Below are 18326 nucleotides of genomic sequence, written 5' to 3' on the forward strand. Positions count from 1 at the left end.
TGAGTGTCTTTGTCTGGTATCATACACTCCTCCTTCCTCCACTCCTCACCCCCCTTTTCATTTTAAGCTTGTTTAGTTATCCCAGTTACAGTATTAGCAATACTCCTGATATATTCCAGTGTCAGCAAGATCAAAATCAGCCCTGGGAAGCTGTTTTCTTTATGTGTCGTTTCAACACCGACAAGGCTGTCAGGTAACAGAGGCTGTCCATGAGCAGCCTGCCTTATGCAGAGCACTTAGAAGCCTGAGGCTTAGGAGTGATAGATCATTGCTTTTTGTGTGTCTTCTGATCAATTGCTTAACCACATCATTTTATATGCAGTTTTGTATGTTTTGCTGGATGAAAGCCTTAGCTGCCAAAACTGTTGGTATTGAATTTTTAGCAGTCATGCTATTGTTCACACCCTGTTGTATGATAACAAGCATTAGGACAGGATAAACATGCAGGCCAATGTTTTCCTCATTCTATTATTAAAAACTTGTAGTCCTGGAGGATTTATGGTGGTCATCCTGTCCCTGCTCTGGAGGGTTTCTGTATTTTAAAATGTAAGCCACTGGATCAGAATTTTTCCATAGAGATAGGTTCTCCTCTCCCCAGTATACAAGGCTGCAGGTTCCTGTACACATTTTGGTATTTGGCCTGTTTGTGCCCTGAAAACAAGGATTAGTTATACCAGGAGAAATGGGTTGCTCTTCTCACATTCCTTCCTTCTCACAACCTCTAGAAAGGAGTGGTTTCATTTTATGTGAAAGTGATGCTGCCATAAAACATTTCACAATAGCCTAAGGGCTGGAAGACTCAAACCAACACCTGAGAAACCTGAAATCAATTTTTGCCTGATGTGTGCCACTGCATTTTGACTCACTCCTGGGAAAGTATTTTGGGAAGTACCTTATTCTGCTGATATGCAGTTACGTACATTTTGAGGAGTCTAAGGCCCCCCTTCTTTTGGGGTTCTGACTGGGCTTAGATGTGAGTAAGATGCCAAGTTGCTCAAATAAGGGCAGTTCTGGGCATGACAAAAGTAAAACTGTAGGTATTGTGGGGGGTTATGGGAAAGGGAGGTGCCTTCTGAGTTCAGACATGTTCCTGGTGGGTGGCAGCCGGGTAAGGATTACAGTTTTGAATCAAAATGCATTACTTTTTCCCATCTTAATCCTGTAGTAGGCGTGTATATCTTTTATTAGAGCTAGCCCCTGTAGGTCTTTATCAAGATAGCTTGTAACTGCCTTAACTGGAGAGGCAAATAGATTGAAAGCTTTAATTCTGCAAGACCTGGTGCAAACCAAATCCCTCTTTTGATTTCCTTTGAAGTATCAGATTCCTTGAAAACTGAGCTGGACCATGAACAGTGGTCTATGTCAATGCTGTTCTGTACCATTCTTCCAGTTCTACCATACTAATAAATGTTCATGTGTTTTATAGAAAATATCAGACTATGAGAACTTGTCTAATTAATGGGACTTAAATACCCACTACTTAAGGCTTATGCAGGATGGGCTTTTTGTCACTCTGCTTCTCTACCTAAGCATTGCCTGGTCAACCCTAGCTGATAGTTGTATCATTGTGATAGCTCTTATAGTGTAAAATAAAAAAGCAAAATCAGGTACATGGGGTAAAAAGGCAGTTCTTATTGAGCTGAGACAGTTAGAAAAATAGGCAAGCTTTCCTCAAGGTTTGAAATAAAAGTGAATCTCTGTATTTTATTCCATCTGAGTGTCTTAAGCGGGGTCTGATTCAGTGCTATGTGGAGTCCTTTTTTTTCCCACTTGCAGTTGGAAGGGGAAGCTATACAACAGCTGAAACTGAACATCTAACACAGGTGACACCCTGGCATCGAGTTGTGAGAAACTCTAGTTGCTTCCATCAGCCTTCCCAATTTCTGCAGCAAATACAACTTTTTATGTAGCAGAGCAAAGCAGCCGAGCCAAGCCCAGCCCAATATTACACTAATCAGTACAGACTCTTTTCTCTGGAGGATGATTCAAATGATTAGTTCCTCTGAATTGCCTCTCAGAAGACATTTTCCTTTTTTACAATAAGCTTAGGAAGATTAGTGTCACCAAGCTACAGTTAGCTTTTATTAATTAGCCAATTTGTAAATCCCTGCATGAAGAAAGAACCTCCAATTTTAATGCCTAACTGCTGGTTCAGTATCTCTGGAGGCCTTGAGCTCTAATTTTCATGAGCATAGACAACAGACGACACTGGTAAAGTGTCTGGTGTTTGACCTTGTTCCATTTGCATTTGTATTTAAAAAAAACCCAAACAAACACATGTATTTTTCCATGTTTTTTTTAAAAAGAGGTAATAACAGCAATAGTTTTATCTCTGCAGGTGGGGGAATGATCACACCCTGTAAAAATAAAGGACTTACCATTCTTTGGCTTCCACTTTATACAAGTGTGTGGTCTGAGATCCCAGAGCTGCAGGGATGTTCTGAACTTTTTAGTAAGTGAGTGCTTAAGTGAACTTTTTGGATAGGTGGGAACAGGCTCTTCATTTACAGGCTCTTCATCAAAGTTCCTGTTAAGAATTTTTTTCAATTTATATGGTGAACTACTAGGGTGGTGAAAGATAAGAAACAAATATAAAAGTTCCAGAATCAGATTAGGAGCATTTTAGGAAACAGTGCTTGTAAGTAGGTAGGTTAAACTTCTCTGTGGATTAAATTAAGAAGTGCATAAACACAAATCCAGGGTGAGTTCTGTATGTTAGTTGTGATCTTCAGGAAAAACAAGATGCTGAAAGATTTTGCAAGTCAGAACTCAGTTTCCAGCTCATGGTTGTAGACCTGATGTCTGCAGTAACAATAGACAGGCTGGAATCGTAACACCTCACACTTACTATTTATAATTGTCTACCATGAAGATGGAAAATCTACTCTTGTCATGAGCAATAACATTTTCCCCATTCCACAGACATGAAAATGCATCAAAGTAATCGGAATCGGGCATAAATTTTTTTATGTTTGTTGCAGACAATGAGACTCAGTTTCTGGACCCCTTTGCCTAAATTCTTATTTATAAGTTGCTTTTAAGGGATCAGCTGGGATGGTTTGTCCACATTTCAAACAAATTGGAGACAAACCTGTTCCCACATCGCAGAGCACAGTTCAGAGCCAGCTCCCAATTCAGTCCACTGTCCAACAGTGCTGTGAGGTATTCACAGTATATGCTGTGCCAGACCTTCAGGATGTGTGTCAGAACCATAAAACCCTGAGAATACTTGCCAGCCAGAGTTGCCTGGGGCAGATTCACACCTGAGTATTGGAGAGCCTGTAAACATTTCTACTTCCTTCCCCTCCTTTTATGGACAAAGTAAGAGTATTTGCCAAGCATCTAATATTTTTACCCAAAGTCTGAGAGTGCACTGTTAATTTTCTTATAGTAAAGGCACACCTGTTCCAGAGAAAGATATTGCTATAAATATCTAAGAAGTGAAGAACTTTAATTACAAGCTTGCTTGAGTCTTGTAGCAGCCAGAGAAATGGTGAAAAGAACTAATCAATGACAAGTCTAAATCAAAATAAGAACAAACCAAACCATTCTACTTAATTATGGTAGCTAGAACCAGTTGACTTCAGTAAGCTATTTAAGAATGCATATATCGAGGAATGCATAACATCAAATGATACATCTTTCTCTGGGGAATGGCCTCATTCTCAAAACTTGAATTGCAGACTTGGGTTCCTTCAAAGCTAAGGCTTTTATAGGACTCCTTTTAGACACAAGAACTAGTACTGATTGATTTATTTTCTTTTTCTCTTTTAAATGAATTCATCAAGGGGATATTTTTCAGTGGAAAATATCTTTGTAAAAGTTCTTGGACGCTGTAAAAGAAAATAACTCTCAAAAGAGTTCAAGACTAGCCTTGCCAATTTTTATTTTCAGAAGAGTTATTTCCATTTTTAACACAAGAAAGGTATTTTGAAGAACACATCTGAAAAACAAGCTAACTTCTTGCAGAATAAAAAAGAACAAGAGCAGTTTCCATGGGCACTAATCATTAAGATCCAGTTTTTTTAAAGCCATATGAATCCCTCTCTAAATGGCAAAATTGCTAAAAATACTTTAAATATACCAAGATGTTCTTAATTTACAAAGAATATCCAGGTAGCTTTAATAGGCCAACAGACAAGAAAAGGAAAATTCTGCAGCTCATCTGTAAAGAAAGCGTGCGCCTGTAAAAAGAATTAAGCATTATTTTGAACGCTGCCGAAATTCTGCAGAGAGACCTACTTTAGAGACAGCAATCATTCTGTATGGGCTTAATTGCACACAGAGATATGTAATTTTCTACTAGAAATACAGTTGATAACAGGGGAACTGTATTGATACTCATCCATTTCTTCACCTCTCATATATTTTGGAAGAACTACATGGTATTCTATGGTGTTTGGCATTTTAAGAGTTTGTTTAAAAGCTGAAAAATCTGAAAAGAAATGAAATTGAAAATGGGAAACAGCTGACATTTTATTTTTTATTAGATAACTCTTGTTTGATAAGAAATTTGAGACATTTTAGAAAATAACATTCTAAATCATACAAACATTTTACAATTGCAACTTACCATCTGTATTTAAATAAAACAGCAGCATAAGCCCACCAGAAGGCTAATGTAATTTTAATGTACCTCTGCACATTTTCTGTTATTCTGGTTTAAAAAGTCATCATTAGGTGCAGAACAAAGAAGGGTCTTTTTCAGGGGTTAGGCTTTGAAATAGTAAATAAGCAACAGAGAGAGTCAAGTCAATAGGTTAGGAGAATTAGACAAGGCAAGTATAGAGTGTATAGTATAGTACACTCGCTTTCTATAAGAGCTTGATACCTAGTTAAAGTGCTAGCATAGTGTCTATCACTTTAAATATCACAATGTTCACACCAATAATATACAGAAATAGGCAGAGTAGCATTTATTACACCCAATTTTTAATAAAAACCACTTCTCATAAACAGATATTTCCAAGTCTTTTGCATAATCGTGTATAAAAACACTTATAGTCTTTGCTTTTACACACAATCATATATAATTAATATATATTAGAATTGCACAGCAACACTCAAAATCTACTTAATTTAGAAAAGGAAATTTTAGTTATCTAAAATAATTTTTGCAGTGTCTCACTCTTGCTGCTTAATAAGTTGGTTAGAATTCAAATACTAGAGAAACTATGCTTCATAGAAACCTGATCAACTGTCATTTACAAAGGTACAAAATATACAGCAAAGTTAATCTCTCATTAAATAAAATATACAGATTAGCTCATGTTACAGATCATTAACTAACACCTTATTTTAAGGGATAAACTTCCAGGGAGCTTCCCCCCTTCCCCCCATTATAGGAGAATTACACAACAGTTCCTTTCCCTGTATATTTATGCAATGAGTCACGTTCACTTTAACTGCTGATAACAGAGGACTGGGTTTATCATTCTGCATAGCAAGGCCAAAAATGAACCCTGGTGAAACTGCAGTAAAGTCAGTGTGAAACCCTAGAGATCAGTTTTGTCTAAGGTATCACAGCCTATTCATTTATTTATTTATAGCAATAATACCAAGCATTATCACTGTGGTGGCTTTTAGTCCTGCATGAGAATTCTCCTGTAATCTACCAGTAAACCTACCATTAAAATAAAGTGTTGCCAATATACTCCACGATCACTCTGTTGTTAAAATAGTGAGCTATGAAAACTGCCTACTAATTCTTAAATGGATCTCCCTGATAATAAATGAGTTTTAATAAAAAACAGCATGTTCCCACTTAAACCAGCCATTGTAATTTAAGTTTGGAATGAATGGTAAGTGCTTGTATGTTAGGTTAGCAAAGAAGTATAACACCAGCTACAACTACAGCAGTGTCACATCTCTGATGTTTACTCTTGGTCCAAGCGTATATTAACCATGGCAAAGCACCGGCCTAGGCTCTGAAAGAATGGTACAACAAAAACATCTGTCAGGCTCTTCCATACAGTTTGCACTGAAGGCAGGACCATGAGACAGGTTTTCACAAAAGGCACCACAACCCTGCAAAAGAGAAAACGAAAAAGTTGAAGATTGGTGCTGCTACAGCACAGGGAAATAAGGATAATGAAACACAGGTGTGACATCTTATGGAAGAGAAGTGGTTCTCTACATTTTATAACTTCATAATATAAATATAAATATTTAGGCAAGTTGACTCTTGCAGTCATTCTCCATCAATTTTGTTTGCTCAAGGCCTCACACCTGCATATGCATGTGGTCCTCTGGCCAGAATCATTTGTATGCAACATGGGAGTGTAGACACCAGCTGTCTTTTTCTTGTGTGTCTGTTTACTAACTGGCAATTTCATTAGATGCCATTTAGAATGATGAACTTTTGCTGTCTCTCTTTACTCCTGGCAGGGCTGGTGCATGTGATCTGCTATAGCCCTGCTGCCACCCACCGTGGCTGAAGAGTAGTCATCCCCTAAGGACTCACTTGTGCTGTGGTCATATCTGAAAGTGAGTCTTTAGGGGTTGACAGAAACACTATGTTACCCAGTTTGATTTACTGGAAACAGCCTTTACAATCTGTTCTTGCTCTGCTGCCTTTTCTGGTGTTTCTTTTATCTGTCTCACAGGTGCACACAAGTGCACAGGCACACATGCACATCACACCATTGGTGTCCCATTCCTACCCATTCCTGTTACAAGATGCTACAGTAAAACAGAAACAGGGAGGCAATATCCAGTTACATCAGATTATTGCAATACAGGTACATGCCACTTTACAGGATCAGCCTGTCAGAAAAATCGGCTGATCATGTGAAGTTCTTCATTTGTGAGTGAGAAATTAACATTAGAATATGGTCAGGACTCCTTGTCATGGGATAAGATTTTTTTTTTCACTCAGGGTGCATACAAGAAAGTATTGTGCTCCCATCTCCTGAGCTTTGGTAAGCATCTGGGGATTGCTCTCCATGTGTGCCAATTCCAAAGCAATGTCATTACTGGTGGCTTGAGCCAAGCATGCTAACAGTGGAGGAGAGCCAGAAGTACACATATGGGCAGCTCACGAGGGCCAGTGGATACACGACAACTGACAATTTCACTAAGCTGTTTTTACTAGGGTGCAGACAAACTAAATGTATACATAAATAACACTGAAGTTCTACTAGTGCAGGGGTTTAAAAAAATCTCTCTGCCCTACTGAACATTTTTACTTCCTAAATTAGGTAAAAGAAGCTATAGATTATTTTGACAATGATAATAAACTCTGCTCTGCTTTACCATTGCATTCAAAATTTAAGTTCCCAGTCTTGCATTTGCATAATTCCACTGCAGAACTTTCACTGACTTTGATTGAAATGACAAAAAATACCTAATTCATTATTTCATCATGTCTGAAAAAAGTTGCTCTGTATTTACAATGCATTAGCAAAGATTAGCAAAGTAGAAAAAATGTAAACCTTTAAAAAATTTTGAAGGTTAGAAATTTACAGAATCAAAATTAATTACTTTCAGTGTTTATCTAACAGCTTTTGTCATACAATGCAAGCCATATACTGGTACATCAATGCTCTACTCAAAGCTAGCCCAGATGGATTTAAACAATAATAGTTTTTCTAAAACCTTCTCTTTTGTCTCTGCTGAAACACCCCAAATAGGACTGTGAGCATTACTGGAAAATTGTGCCTTTAGTTTTAAACTGAACTCTGTAAACTATGTGTTTATAATCACCTATAATCACTGCATATAGAATAGATCATTCATAGAATAAAAATTAGGCCTTAACCTGTTAGAATACAGCTGATAAACATCAATAATGCAAAGGAAAAAAAATTGCTATTTTTCCAAGCAACACAGGGAAAGCACCAGAAATGGCTATTTTGTTTGCGCTGACTTCCCCTCTTTTCCATTTCAGATAGTTTATAAGGACAATGTAATTGTTCCTTTGATACTATCTATAATTAATTTGGCCCATTTTTTTTTTAACCTAACTGAACTGGAGAGAAGCAGAAAAGACAACATTTCTTTTGGACCCTCTGTTGACAGGATCACACAAAATATAAATGAAACAAATACCAGAGTATGCAGAAGATTCACAGAAAGATATAGAAGGCAGGAGAAGCAGTGATCATAATACTTGAAATTGCTGTAGAGGTCATTCACACAATGCTGGAACTCAACCTATTTTGATTACCGAAACTTAACCTATTTTGATAATCTTAAGGAAAATAAACATTAAAATGTTTTGGTAATGTTTTATAATCTTTAAGAACTTATTATTAAAATTTTTAATTTATGGTAAATGCATGCAAAACCCAATGTAGGATGAATGCACAGAAGGATGCATGTGACATAATTGCAAACAAAGCTAATAATTGTAAATAACTTTCAATTTTAAAATAAAAGTCCATCTACTTATAGAACAATTACTCAAACCTCTTTCCTCAGAGAAGAAAATCCTTTATGCCAAGGTGAGTCATAAAAGGTATTTTCTAAGTTTTAAATTACTTGTGTATTTACATGTGTACAAGTCTGCATCCCGTTCTGCACAGGATATCTTATCTGACAGTGCGATACTTCCAGATTATCAAAGGGTGCAATGTGCTTTCTGTGGAGTGACCAGTCACACTTAAAAATTAATAATCAAATGCCATGAGAAGCCATGTATTTGTTTTTGTGACCCGACAAATAGAACAAATCCATCCTTTGCTGTGAATTTTCCCAGTCTGCACTTTTGTTCACAGACATGGTAGGCACCATGGTCCTCTTGAGTAATGTCTAGCAGTAAAATGAAAGTAGCATATCCCAAGGATATCAACACTGATGCCATATTGGTACTGCTAGTGTTACCACATTGGGAAGAAAACAAAAGGTCTGTTGAATTTGTCATTTAAGCTGAAGACAGCGACCTATATGATCTCTCACTGAATCTTGCTATGTATACATAGTATAAAATACCCATCCTTCCACCAAATGGGATGAATTGTGTCTTTTGGGAACTGTTGAACTGAAAAGCACCAATTACCCCATTTTTTCCCTCCTATCCTATTTTTTCTTTATTTTGTTCAAGGCATGACATCTACAAAATTATACCCCTCAATGTTTCTCACTTTTGCTCATGTTACTTTTTCTTCTTGCTAAGCCCTGAACGAACACTGTCAAGAACCAAACACCTCTTGCAAATGGCAGAGCACACTTTAATTCCCACTGATAATGAGAATCAACTTTTTACAGACTTGAGCAACAACGTTGGAGTAGTCATGCACCATTAATTCAGATTCCAGCCTCAAAGTGAAGAATCATGCCTTCTCCTCTAAGGTTTTTCAAAATGGAATCTCAGTCTTAATACTATTTTTCAAATGGTCTGTTTCTGTGCTTAAATTATCTAACTCCATGTACTATATCATGATTGTGAATGAAAAGTCTTGTATAGCTCTACAATACAAGCAAGCATTGTGAAAAGGCTAAAAATTACCTAGCAGTTCTACAGCTTGTTGCATGCCATTAACCATTGGGACAAGTGAGGCAATGGATAACCACCCAAGCCTTTCACAACTCATACACAGTAGGTGAAGTGCATTAAATTCAAACATTATGTATTCCAGGACCTGGATAGACTGGAAATGATAAAACTACTACAAAAGAAGTGAGGCAACATCCACATACTTTATCTTCCTAAACCAAGGGACATGTACTGGACATCAAAGAAGAGGCATTAAGAGAGCATCACCAGATTATAAGGTAGGCCTTCAAAGCTGTGGTGTAATTTCTTTAGATTTCAAGCAGTCAGTAGGGATGTGGTTTTAGGGTTGAGTGTGATAGCAGCAGTTATGTAAATAAAGCTGTGGAATACAAAAAGGTAAGAAATAATGAATGTCCATATTCATGTAAGTCCATGGCTCTGTCTTAGCACTGTGAAAGGAAGTTCAAGCTTAGAAGTGCTGTGAGTACCTACTGCTTCAGCCTATGAGGTATAGAGCTGAGTGAGCCCATCTCAGATCCAAGACTCAAATTACGATCACTGATTCTTAGTGTAAATATGCAAAGTACCAGAATGCTATTCTGATAGAACTAAAAAACAGCATATGTGAAATTCATGCATTAATTTCCAAGAGGTTGCAAACGTGTGGCTTGGAACAAGACTCAGTTGCTGATCTACAAGAAATATAACAATTTTCATTGAGCTGCCTGAAAAACCAGAACTGTCCTGTTCATATTCAAAAATCATAACTTTAAGAGCTACAATCTGAGGACATATTTAAAAGCTTGTTAACTTAACAGAAAGATGTCACAACTCAGTGTGGCCTGTATACTCTGGTGAGAATGACAGTCATCAGTAAATGAAAAAGGTGAAGTTGACTTCCTTGAACTCTCTTGTATGTGGATCACCAGCCTGCTAGCTGGGCCAGGTTCAGCTCATCAGTATCCTTTACCAGGTAGTGTGAAACCAGATTCTGCTCAAGCAGCCAGTCTGGGAACACAATATGCTCCATCCTTATGGTTAAAAATGAAAATCAAGTGTATTGCTATATATTTCTTACTTAGCTTTCTTTTTATGGGTGAAAGACAACATTTACTATCAGGTGTGATGGGGGCAATGCACAAGGTGCCCTTGAGTGTGAGAAATGCTGAGTTAGACGTGGATTTTTAACATGCTGGTGAAACTGCAACAACATGTGTGGCATCAACAGAACTTTCTGCTTGAGCACCTCCAGATGTTGTTGAAATACTTTGGAATTTATCCCCAGAAAAGGTTCCCTTACAACATATCAATATCATCACCTCACTGGTTTGGATGATAAAAGTAAAGCACAGAGACTCTTAGTGGCAAACTTCTGGGCGGGTTTGCCCCAGGGTCTTCCCATGACATTTAAACATCTGAAGACACAGTTATAATGAATTCCCTTTCTTTCATGTACAAAACAAGGAGTTACTTTTTTTTCAGACCCAATGGGCCTACAAGGGAACTAGAACCCTGTATTTAGGGCCTTTAAACGTGCCTTTTGCACTACCCTCTCAAATGCAGAACACTGAACTCCTCACCCACATGATATCTGGAACATGAAGAGGGGCCAACTAACCCTCAGTGCGTTTCACCTTTGTGTTGGAACAAATCCAGCTCGAGTTTGTGGGAATATGAGGCAGTATTGCCTTTGGATGGTAGCACTGGATGGAGTCCCAGGGGATGCAGATAGCACTACTGAATTATGTGAGTCTTTCACATCCATCCCAGGTGCAAGGAAGATGAAAACGAAAGATCAATTCTATGTAGACAATGAACCTGGGCAAAGAAACTAATTTGTTGGGGAAGCAAGTGTGTTCACAGAAAGTTGAGAGAAACTTTTCACGCTACATTCAGACAGTCCAATTTCACATGTACTGAGAACCCACAGTTCCTGAGATAGTCACTAGGGACTATGTGCATAAATAGTAACTGACCTCTGAGTCCTGGATCAGTGAAACCTTGTATCCAATCTGTGAAATCCAGATACAAGATCCTTCTGAAGCACAAAGAAAGCACTACAGTTTTAATAAATTTGGCATTGATGAATTTTTGCACAGATATTTCACTACTGGAAACCTATATATACTCACCCTTTTGCAGTCACACTGCACACTATGGCAGAGTGACAGCTGACAAATCTAAAAATCTGGGCAACACTATGCCTGAACTGTTTGTTTGTAACAATTGGGGAACAAGAGATATAGCAAGTGGGCATCCCTAATCTGCACTGCAACTCCTTTGAATATTATGCACACACTATGTTCCAAAATTCAAGTTAATCAGTTTTCAAAGTGGCTTGACAATGTCACCAACACAAGCTTCCATTGTACTTTCAAAAACTGAAATCTGCACCCACGAGATTGTCACCGTAAGTTGAGATAATCAATGTATTCCTAGGGTTTTGAGTTCACTTCCAGTTTCAGTATTCTGTTCTCCTTGATAAAAGGAAAAGGATTCCAGTGTTACCCAAATTAAATTAGACTTTGCCCAAAACTCATTTTTATGGAAAATCTTGGTTTGCAGAAATAATGCCAATAACCTGCATTCATCCCTTCCTCTACAGCCTTTTGGATTGTCAGTTCTTTCCTCAACCTCATTACACTCTCCGCCTTTCCGCTTTCTCCACCATCATCTCCCTTTCAGGTCTCAAAGTACTCTTCCTGATATTTTGTGATTGTATTATGCTGAAAGTGCACGGGTTTGCTGTGAATTGGACGGCCAGTGTATTGGCCTGTGAACTTGTGCCATGGCCAGAAGCAGCTTTCCTGAGCTCAGCAGGGATTTTTGCTTAGGTGGAAGGGCTTTGTAGCACTGCATCTAGAGATAGCTATGCACCAGATGCAAGGCACTAGCACTACATTGTAGGGCAGTAACATAGAGTCAGCTGGGCCCTCAAAAGCTCTCTTCAGTCTGTGAGGAAAAAAATGAAAGAAGTAACGGTACTAAGAAGTTAGTAATACTTCTACCTAGATAATTCATTTAAAATACACATTTGAACAAATTCTGCACTTCAGTTTAAAAAACAAATTCAGTCACTACTATCACTCCAGAAGCCAGCCAAGGTTGGAATGCATTGCTGTAGATGCTGTCCAAGTGGGAATACAGGTTCTCTGCCCCAAGGAGCTTATACAGTCGTGACAGACCGCTGGTAAAACCAGGCAGGGAACTGAACCACAGAGAAAGCATTGTTTCCTTTTCTGTCCCTTTAGAAATAAAGCAATTAATATTAGCTGATCTGGCTATCGGTGCAAAGTCGGCGCCCGGTGGTGGGGCAGCAATGAATGCTAAAGGAGAGGAGTTCTGCGGAGCTGTCGGCAGAGCCCGGACACAGCACGCCCTTACCAGATGTGGAGGCAGCTGAGCGTCGCGAAGACGATCCCCACAACCAGGGCCATCGGAATGGCGAGGACCAGAGTCAGGACCTTGTAGATCACGTACTTGCTGAGCTCAAACAGAGCGTGGCTGCAGATCCAGACCTTGTCGAAGGAGTGGGTGAGCTCGGGCTCCGCGATCACATCCTCGAACCCCAGCTGGAACGAGAGGAGGCTCTACCGTCACAGGGAGCTGGGGCGCGGGGAGCCCGCGGGGGACGCCCCTCGCCGGGGAGCCGAGCACCGGCCCCGGCCCCGGCCCCGGCCCCGCCCGCCCCCGGCCCGGCCCGGCCCGGCCCGCACCTGCAGGTGGGAGTTCAGCCCGTGGGGGTCGCGGTCCAGCTCGTCCTCCGCGCACTTCTCCGCGTCCGACAGCGCGGGGCCGCCGCTCCGCGGGAAGTTGTCGTCGTCGTCCATGAAGATGCGGGTGTCCACTTTCTCCGTCTCCAGCCCCATGGCGCTGCCGCCGCTGCGCGGCTCCGGCCCGGCCCTGCCCCGTCCGCCGCCGCTGCCCCGCCGGGCCGGGCAGGGCCGGGGCGGAGCGGAGCGGGGCTGCCCGGGACACGCCCCGCGGGCCGCGCCGGGGCCGGCGGCGGGAGCCCTGCCGGGCCTCAGGGGCCCGCGGGTCGGGCTCGGGGTGGGCGCCCGCCGGCAGCCCCCTCCCCGCGGCTCGGCAGCCGCTCGGCGGGCCCTGAGGCGGCCCGGCCGGCTGCCTCCGCCGCACTGGGTGTCCCCGTCCGTCTGCGGTGCCCGGCTGTCACCGCGGACTCCCGCCCGGCTGGCCTTAGTCGGCCCTTGTGGCATCGCAACAACAGGCAGCAGAAACAAAAAGCGGAGGGGATTGTGCTCTGGGCCATGCTGGGCCGTGTCTGTGCCCCTCTGCAGCTCTAGGGGAAAAGGGAAAGAAGGAGGCAGGAGAGGTAGGTCGCTGCTGCCCACCGAGGTTCCCGTGCCCGGCCCCACTGGCCCGTCACACTCCAGCGGGATTTACTTGACTCGTGTTGCTTAAACTGCCTAATTTTTGCTGCAATAAAATACTGCATCTGCCATTACAAGTATTTTCACGCCTTCTTTTGGTTTTAGCTTCATTCCATACAAATTATTTCCTCTGTTTTATTTGAGAAAATGTTTTAAACCTAAGAGTGATCTGTATAAACTCACAAAACTATTATAAGGACTGCTAAAAGTACCTGATAATATTGTTATGCAGAGTGACCTCATGAGCTGCCAGGAGTTCATTCTTTCTGTGTTCAGTAACCACAGTCACCTGTCAGTCTCGGAGAGAAGTGATATTGCTAATCAATCATCCAGACCTGTTAAATTAGAGAAGAAGTTGCTAATTTTAACTTCTTTAATTTTCACCACTACATTACGTTAAGGAGAGCTTTAAGCTTTAAAAATCTCACAAGAAAGTGACATAAAAACAACTATTCAAAATTTGGGTAGGGTATCACCTGTTACAATGCTCAAGTTCATACTGCATTGTTCTGGTCGGAAACTTCTGCAGAAAAGCTTTGCATCTCATATTGATGGGCTTTTTTCTCCCATATTAGTGACCTTAGTTATACTGACGTAAATGTTTTGGACTAGGTCTAAAAAGCTGGCAAATCCGAGTTTACAATAGGTTCAAAGGCAATCAAAGAAACAGCTTGATGACTCAAGACATGAGCAATTCTACCCTGCTTCCCCTCACCCCTCCTGCCTTCCTCCATTACTCTTTGCTCCATGGATGAGAAGAATAAAAAAACAATTAGAGTTGAGGTTCTGCTCTAACCTTCAGGGTGCTTCTGTCCAGCAACTGTTTTTTTTTTTTTTTGCCTGTTGATACGGGGATGTGAGTGCAGCCCAAAGTCATTCATCAGATGTCTGGTAGCTGCTTGGGTTAGGCACAGAAATTTGGATTTGGTGCTTCTGAAAAGCAAGGTAGGAGCCAGCAACATAGGCTCCCAAACTCGCCCCTTAGTTACAGAAGTCAGACTATACTGGTTTGTACCATTTCCTACTTCTCCCCTCTAGAAGGAGGATGAGGAGGCGTGGTCAGGTGCATGGGCACAAACTGGGTCTGCTTTTGAACAGCTCTGCCCATTTCCCAACCTCTCCTGCTGCATCTCACTCAAGCCAACCAGCTGGAGCTGCGATTCCAAAGCTTTATTGCTCAGTTCCAGCTTTGCTAAAAGCTATGGAGTGGTTCTTCTTGAAAGATCTCCCAAGTCACAGTCTGCCACCGGACAGTGGGCTTGCAGTATCAGCCCCATTTATAAAAAGCAAACAGCACTTTCTTGTTCGTGTCCATATACTTTTTGAAATCTGTTATTGTATTAATTGATAAACATTGAGAAAGCACCATGGAAAAACCAAGAGTTTACCTTTGTAATCTCTGAGGATTTGAAATAAAGTGATGATGTAATTACTCCTGAAAAAATAATATTTTTCATGGAAAGCCTATTTAAAAGCAATAAAAGCTCAAGTCTGCATATGACCGAGGATGTTGGTTATTAAAAGCCCCTTAAATCATGCTGTCTTCAATAACTTTGGTAGTTATTTTGGAAAATATTTGTATATGACTTATCAAGTGAGGTTGAGAGTCAAGTCAGAGCAGCATTGAGTTATAATCCCTGGCAAATGCACAGAATTAAAGGAGGTATATACAGTGCTCACTAAGGGGGAGTTTTCCAGTATCCATGTTCAGGGACACCAGGCTCAGCTTTCTGCCAGCATGGCTGGAGAGAACACTTAGAAGTACAAAAGTAAGAGTAGAGAAAAATGACATTAACAGGGTGCAAATCTTCTCCAATCTTACATGGTTACTCTAATAAAATTTGGACAGATTTTTTTTTTTTAAATTTCTGTGTTGGCAAACAGCCAAGGAATTCTATGATGGGACACGAAATGCATATGTATATGAGTGTTTCCACAGTTTGGCCCAGGTGTAGGTCTTTATGTGCTAAACTTCTGCTTGAAGGTAACATCAGCTGTTGAAGAAATATATCTCCATTTTCTAACCATGATACCTTTTGCTGCTATGTTTTTAACAAGTGAAATGGTGACATTGTTCATTATTATGAATTCTTTGTATTAGAAGATTCTCTCAGAATGTATTGTGGTACAGAGCACGCAGCTATTGAACAAACAGTCTCCCAAAAAGCTTGTAACCAAAAGTAGAGGCCCGGGGATGAACAATGGATGCAGACATATAGATGGGGTATCCAAAAAAGCAAGCAAGGCTGTGGTAGGCTCGGTAGTTTTATTATGTTTTCATACACATTGTTGGAAAAGGACTTTTACAAACTGTTTTGGAGAAGGATTATATTGCATGTTCACTGCAATTCCTCTGAGGTGTGAAGTGCAGCATAAGGAGAAACATCTCAGTTCACAAACAGATTTTTGGAGTGCAAAGACCTTGGCAAAAAAGTTTTCATATCCGTCCTTGAAAAAAATTGTTACATTTAGACTCTAACTAATGTATAATTTTATTGGAAAATGTGATGTTAATTTAATTCTATATTTGTTTTATAAGGATGTTCCTGTTTAAGCTTTGAGTATTACTTTGATTATTGTAGCATTTTATAAACAGATAAAAACTGTCTTTCTTGACCAGGGCAGGCATGGCAGTTATGTATCTTTTGGCAACAGCTTTCACAGTTTTACTTAGCATTTGAGAAAGTGCCTGTCTTTGCAACATGACCATAGGCAATGGCCACTTGGGCCTCATCCATTCTATTTTGCTTGTCAGGATGAGTTCAGCTCTCAGGGTATCCTTTTCCTGTTTTCTCTCTCTTTTCCCTTTTAAAAATATTTGTAGTTTAATCTAAAAGTATTATAAAATGATTATAACGCAAAAAACACTTCACATTTTCAAACAGATAAATTACCAGGAGTCCTATTAATTTCTCTTGTAGTTTTATTGGGATTTTTACAGATGTGTACTTCAAATACGTTATTTTCTTTTCAAGATCAGTATTGAAAATTTTAATGATTTCAGAGGAGCTGTGAAAAGAATCTTTTATTTTACCCTCATATCTCTATGACATACCTGGGGGATTTGTGTTACTACCATTTCACAGATAGGCAGTATACTGCGATACAAAAGGTCAGATGGGCTCTCAGTATTTGTTTACATTAGAAATGAGGTGTAAAACCCGTGTCTGCAGCTGCCCCCTGGCCATGCAGCATGGGTGGAGGGGACAGGCAGCTGCACAGCTGAGATTTCAAGAAGTGAACCAGGCAGTGTTAGTGGAAAAGTTGCAATTTCTTTTCCCAATTTTCTTTCTGATAAATTTACGCCTGGATGTAAATACACTTGAAGGAAGCAGTTGTAGAGAACTGAGAAATTTGTGTGTCATTCAGGGATACGTGAGATGTGTTAAAATGAAACCAACCCTGAAGGGCCTTGCAAATTAAAGATATTGATTAGAAACTACATTTTCTTATTTACACAGTGGGCAATTAAAATATTCAGATTCGACACATAGAGAGGTTCAAGCTGCAAATGCTAACACATTGTCTTGATATAGCCATATCTGTAATAAGCTAAAAAAATATATTTAAAAAGTCAAATAAATTGCATGTTTGAGTAGTTGGAATAGGAAAACCTGGTGGGAGAAAAAGTGTGTAAATCATATGTATCCTACTTTGTCACTACTGAAGCAGTGACCTTTGACTTGGTCCATTAAAAGGATAATGAGATCCTGTCTCTGTGTATGGAAACTCTCTTATGCTCCATCGCTTTTCTTGTCATTTTTTGTTCTGTGGAGTGTAAAATTCAGTGTTTTCAGTGGCCAATCTATGCAAATAAATGTAAGCCATGGAAAAAAAATTATATTCAATTTGCTGAATTATATCCATTGCTGCTAAATTTAGCCAAATGCTTCTATGAAGATTTTATATGTGTTGAGGGGAAAGCTGCTTTGAGAGTCAGAATAGAGTTGACATGATGAATATGTTCAGGCCAAAAACTGGTTGTGGAAATTATTTTAGGACTTTCTGGATCTTTTCTAGCCAAGCTAAGTTAGTGGCATTGGAGATGTTTATAGTAGCTTTCAGAATAGCTTCTGATTTCTAATATGAGAAAAAAAGAAAGAAAGTACTCCCATGAGGTCTCCTGAGTTGCTGTTTTGATGACTTAATAGTGCTCAAATAGTCTCCACTGAGGGATGAGAGAGTTTGCTGTTTAATACCAACGGTGGGAATGTGGTTCCTAGTGAGCAGATAGAGAGCATGGGGAACAGCAGAGGGGCTGGGCTCTGACATTTTTAGCTACTTATTTTTTCTTTTCTTCCACCAATAGAAGTTTGAAAATGTTTTCAGTATGCTTTCATAATTCATTCTTGTGAGCTTTCAGTTTTTTAAAAATTTTGCTTCTACCAGCAGTTTATAGGATGCATCATCAGAGCTGTTATTAATATGTCAGTATGTGTTACAGGGTAAAACTCACAATGATTCAGTGAGAGTCGCATTTGAATGCTGAAAGAAGTGGT

General features: G+C 40.0%; 1 protein-coding gene across 1 annotated transcript; it reads right to left on the reverse strand.

Annotated features, from left to right (window-relative positions):
• Positions 1-3923: 3923 nt before the first annotated feature.
• Positions 3924-13366, reverse strand: CAV2 (caveolin 2). Its single transcript, XM_084206015.1, has 3 exons — positions 13153-13366; positions 12821-13008; positions 3924-6027 (listed from the first exon to the last, which is right to left on the reverse strand). Exons 1-3 carry the CDS (start codon positions 13303-13305, stop codon positions 5877-5879), a joined length of 492 nt encoding a protein of 163 aa, XP_084062141.1. The 5' UTR covers positions 13306-13366; the 3' UTR covers positions 3924-5876.
• Positions 13367-18326: the final 4960 nt, after the last annotated feature.

This window comes from Fringilla coelebs (assembly GCF_963513975.1).
Source record: "Fringilla coelebs genome assembly, chromosome: 5".
Taxonomy (NCBI): domain Eukaryota; kingdom Metazoa; phylum Chordata; class Aves; order Passeriformes; family Fringillidae; genus Fringilla; species Fringilla coelebs.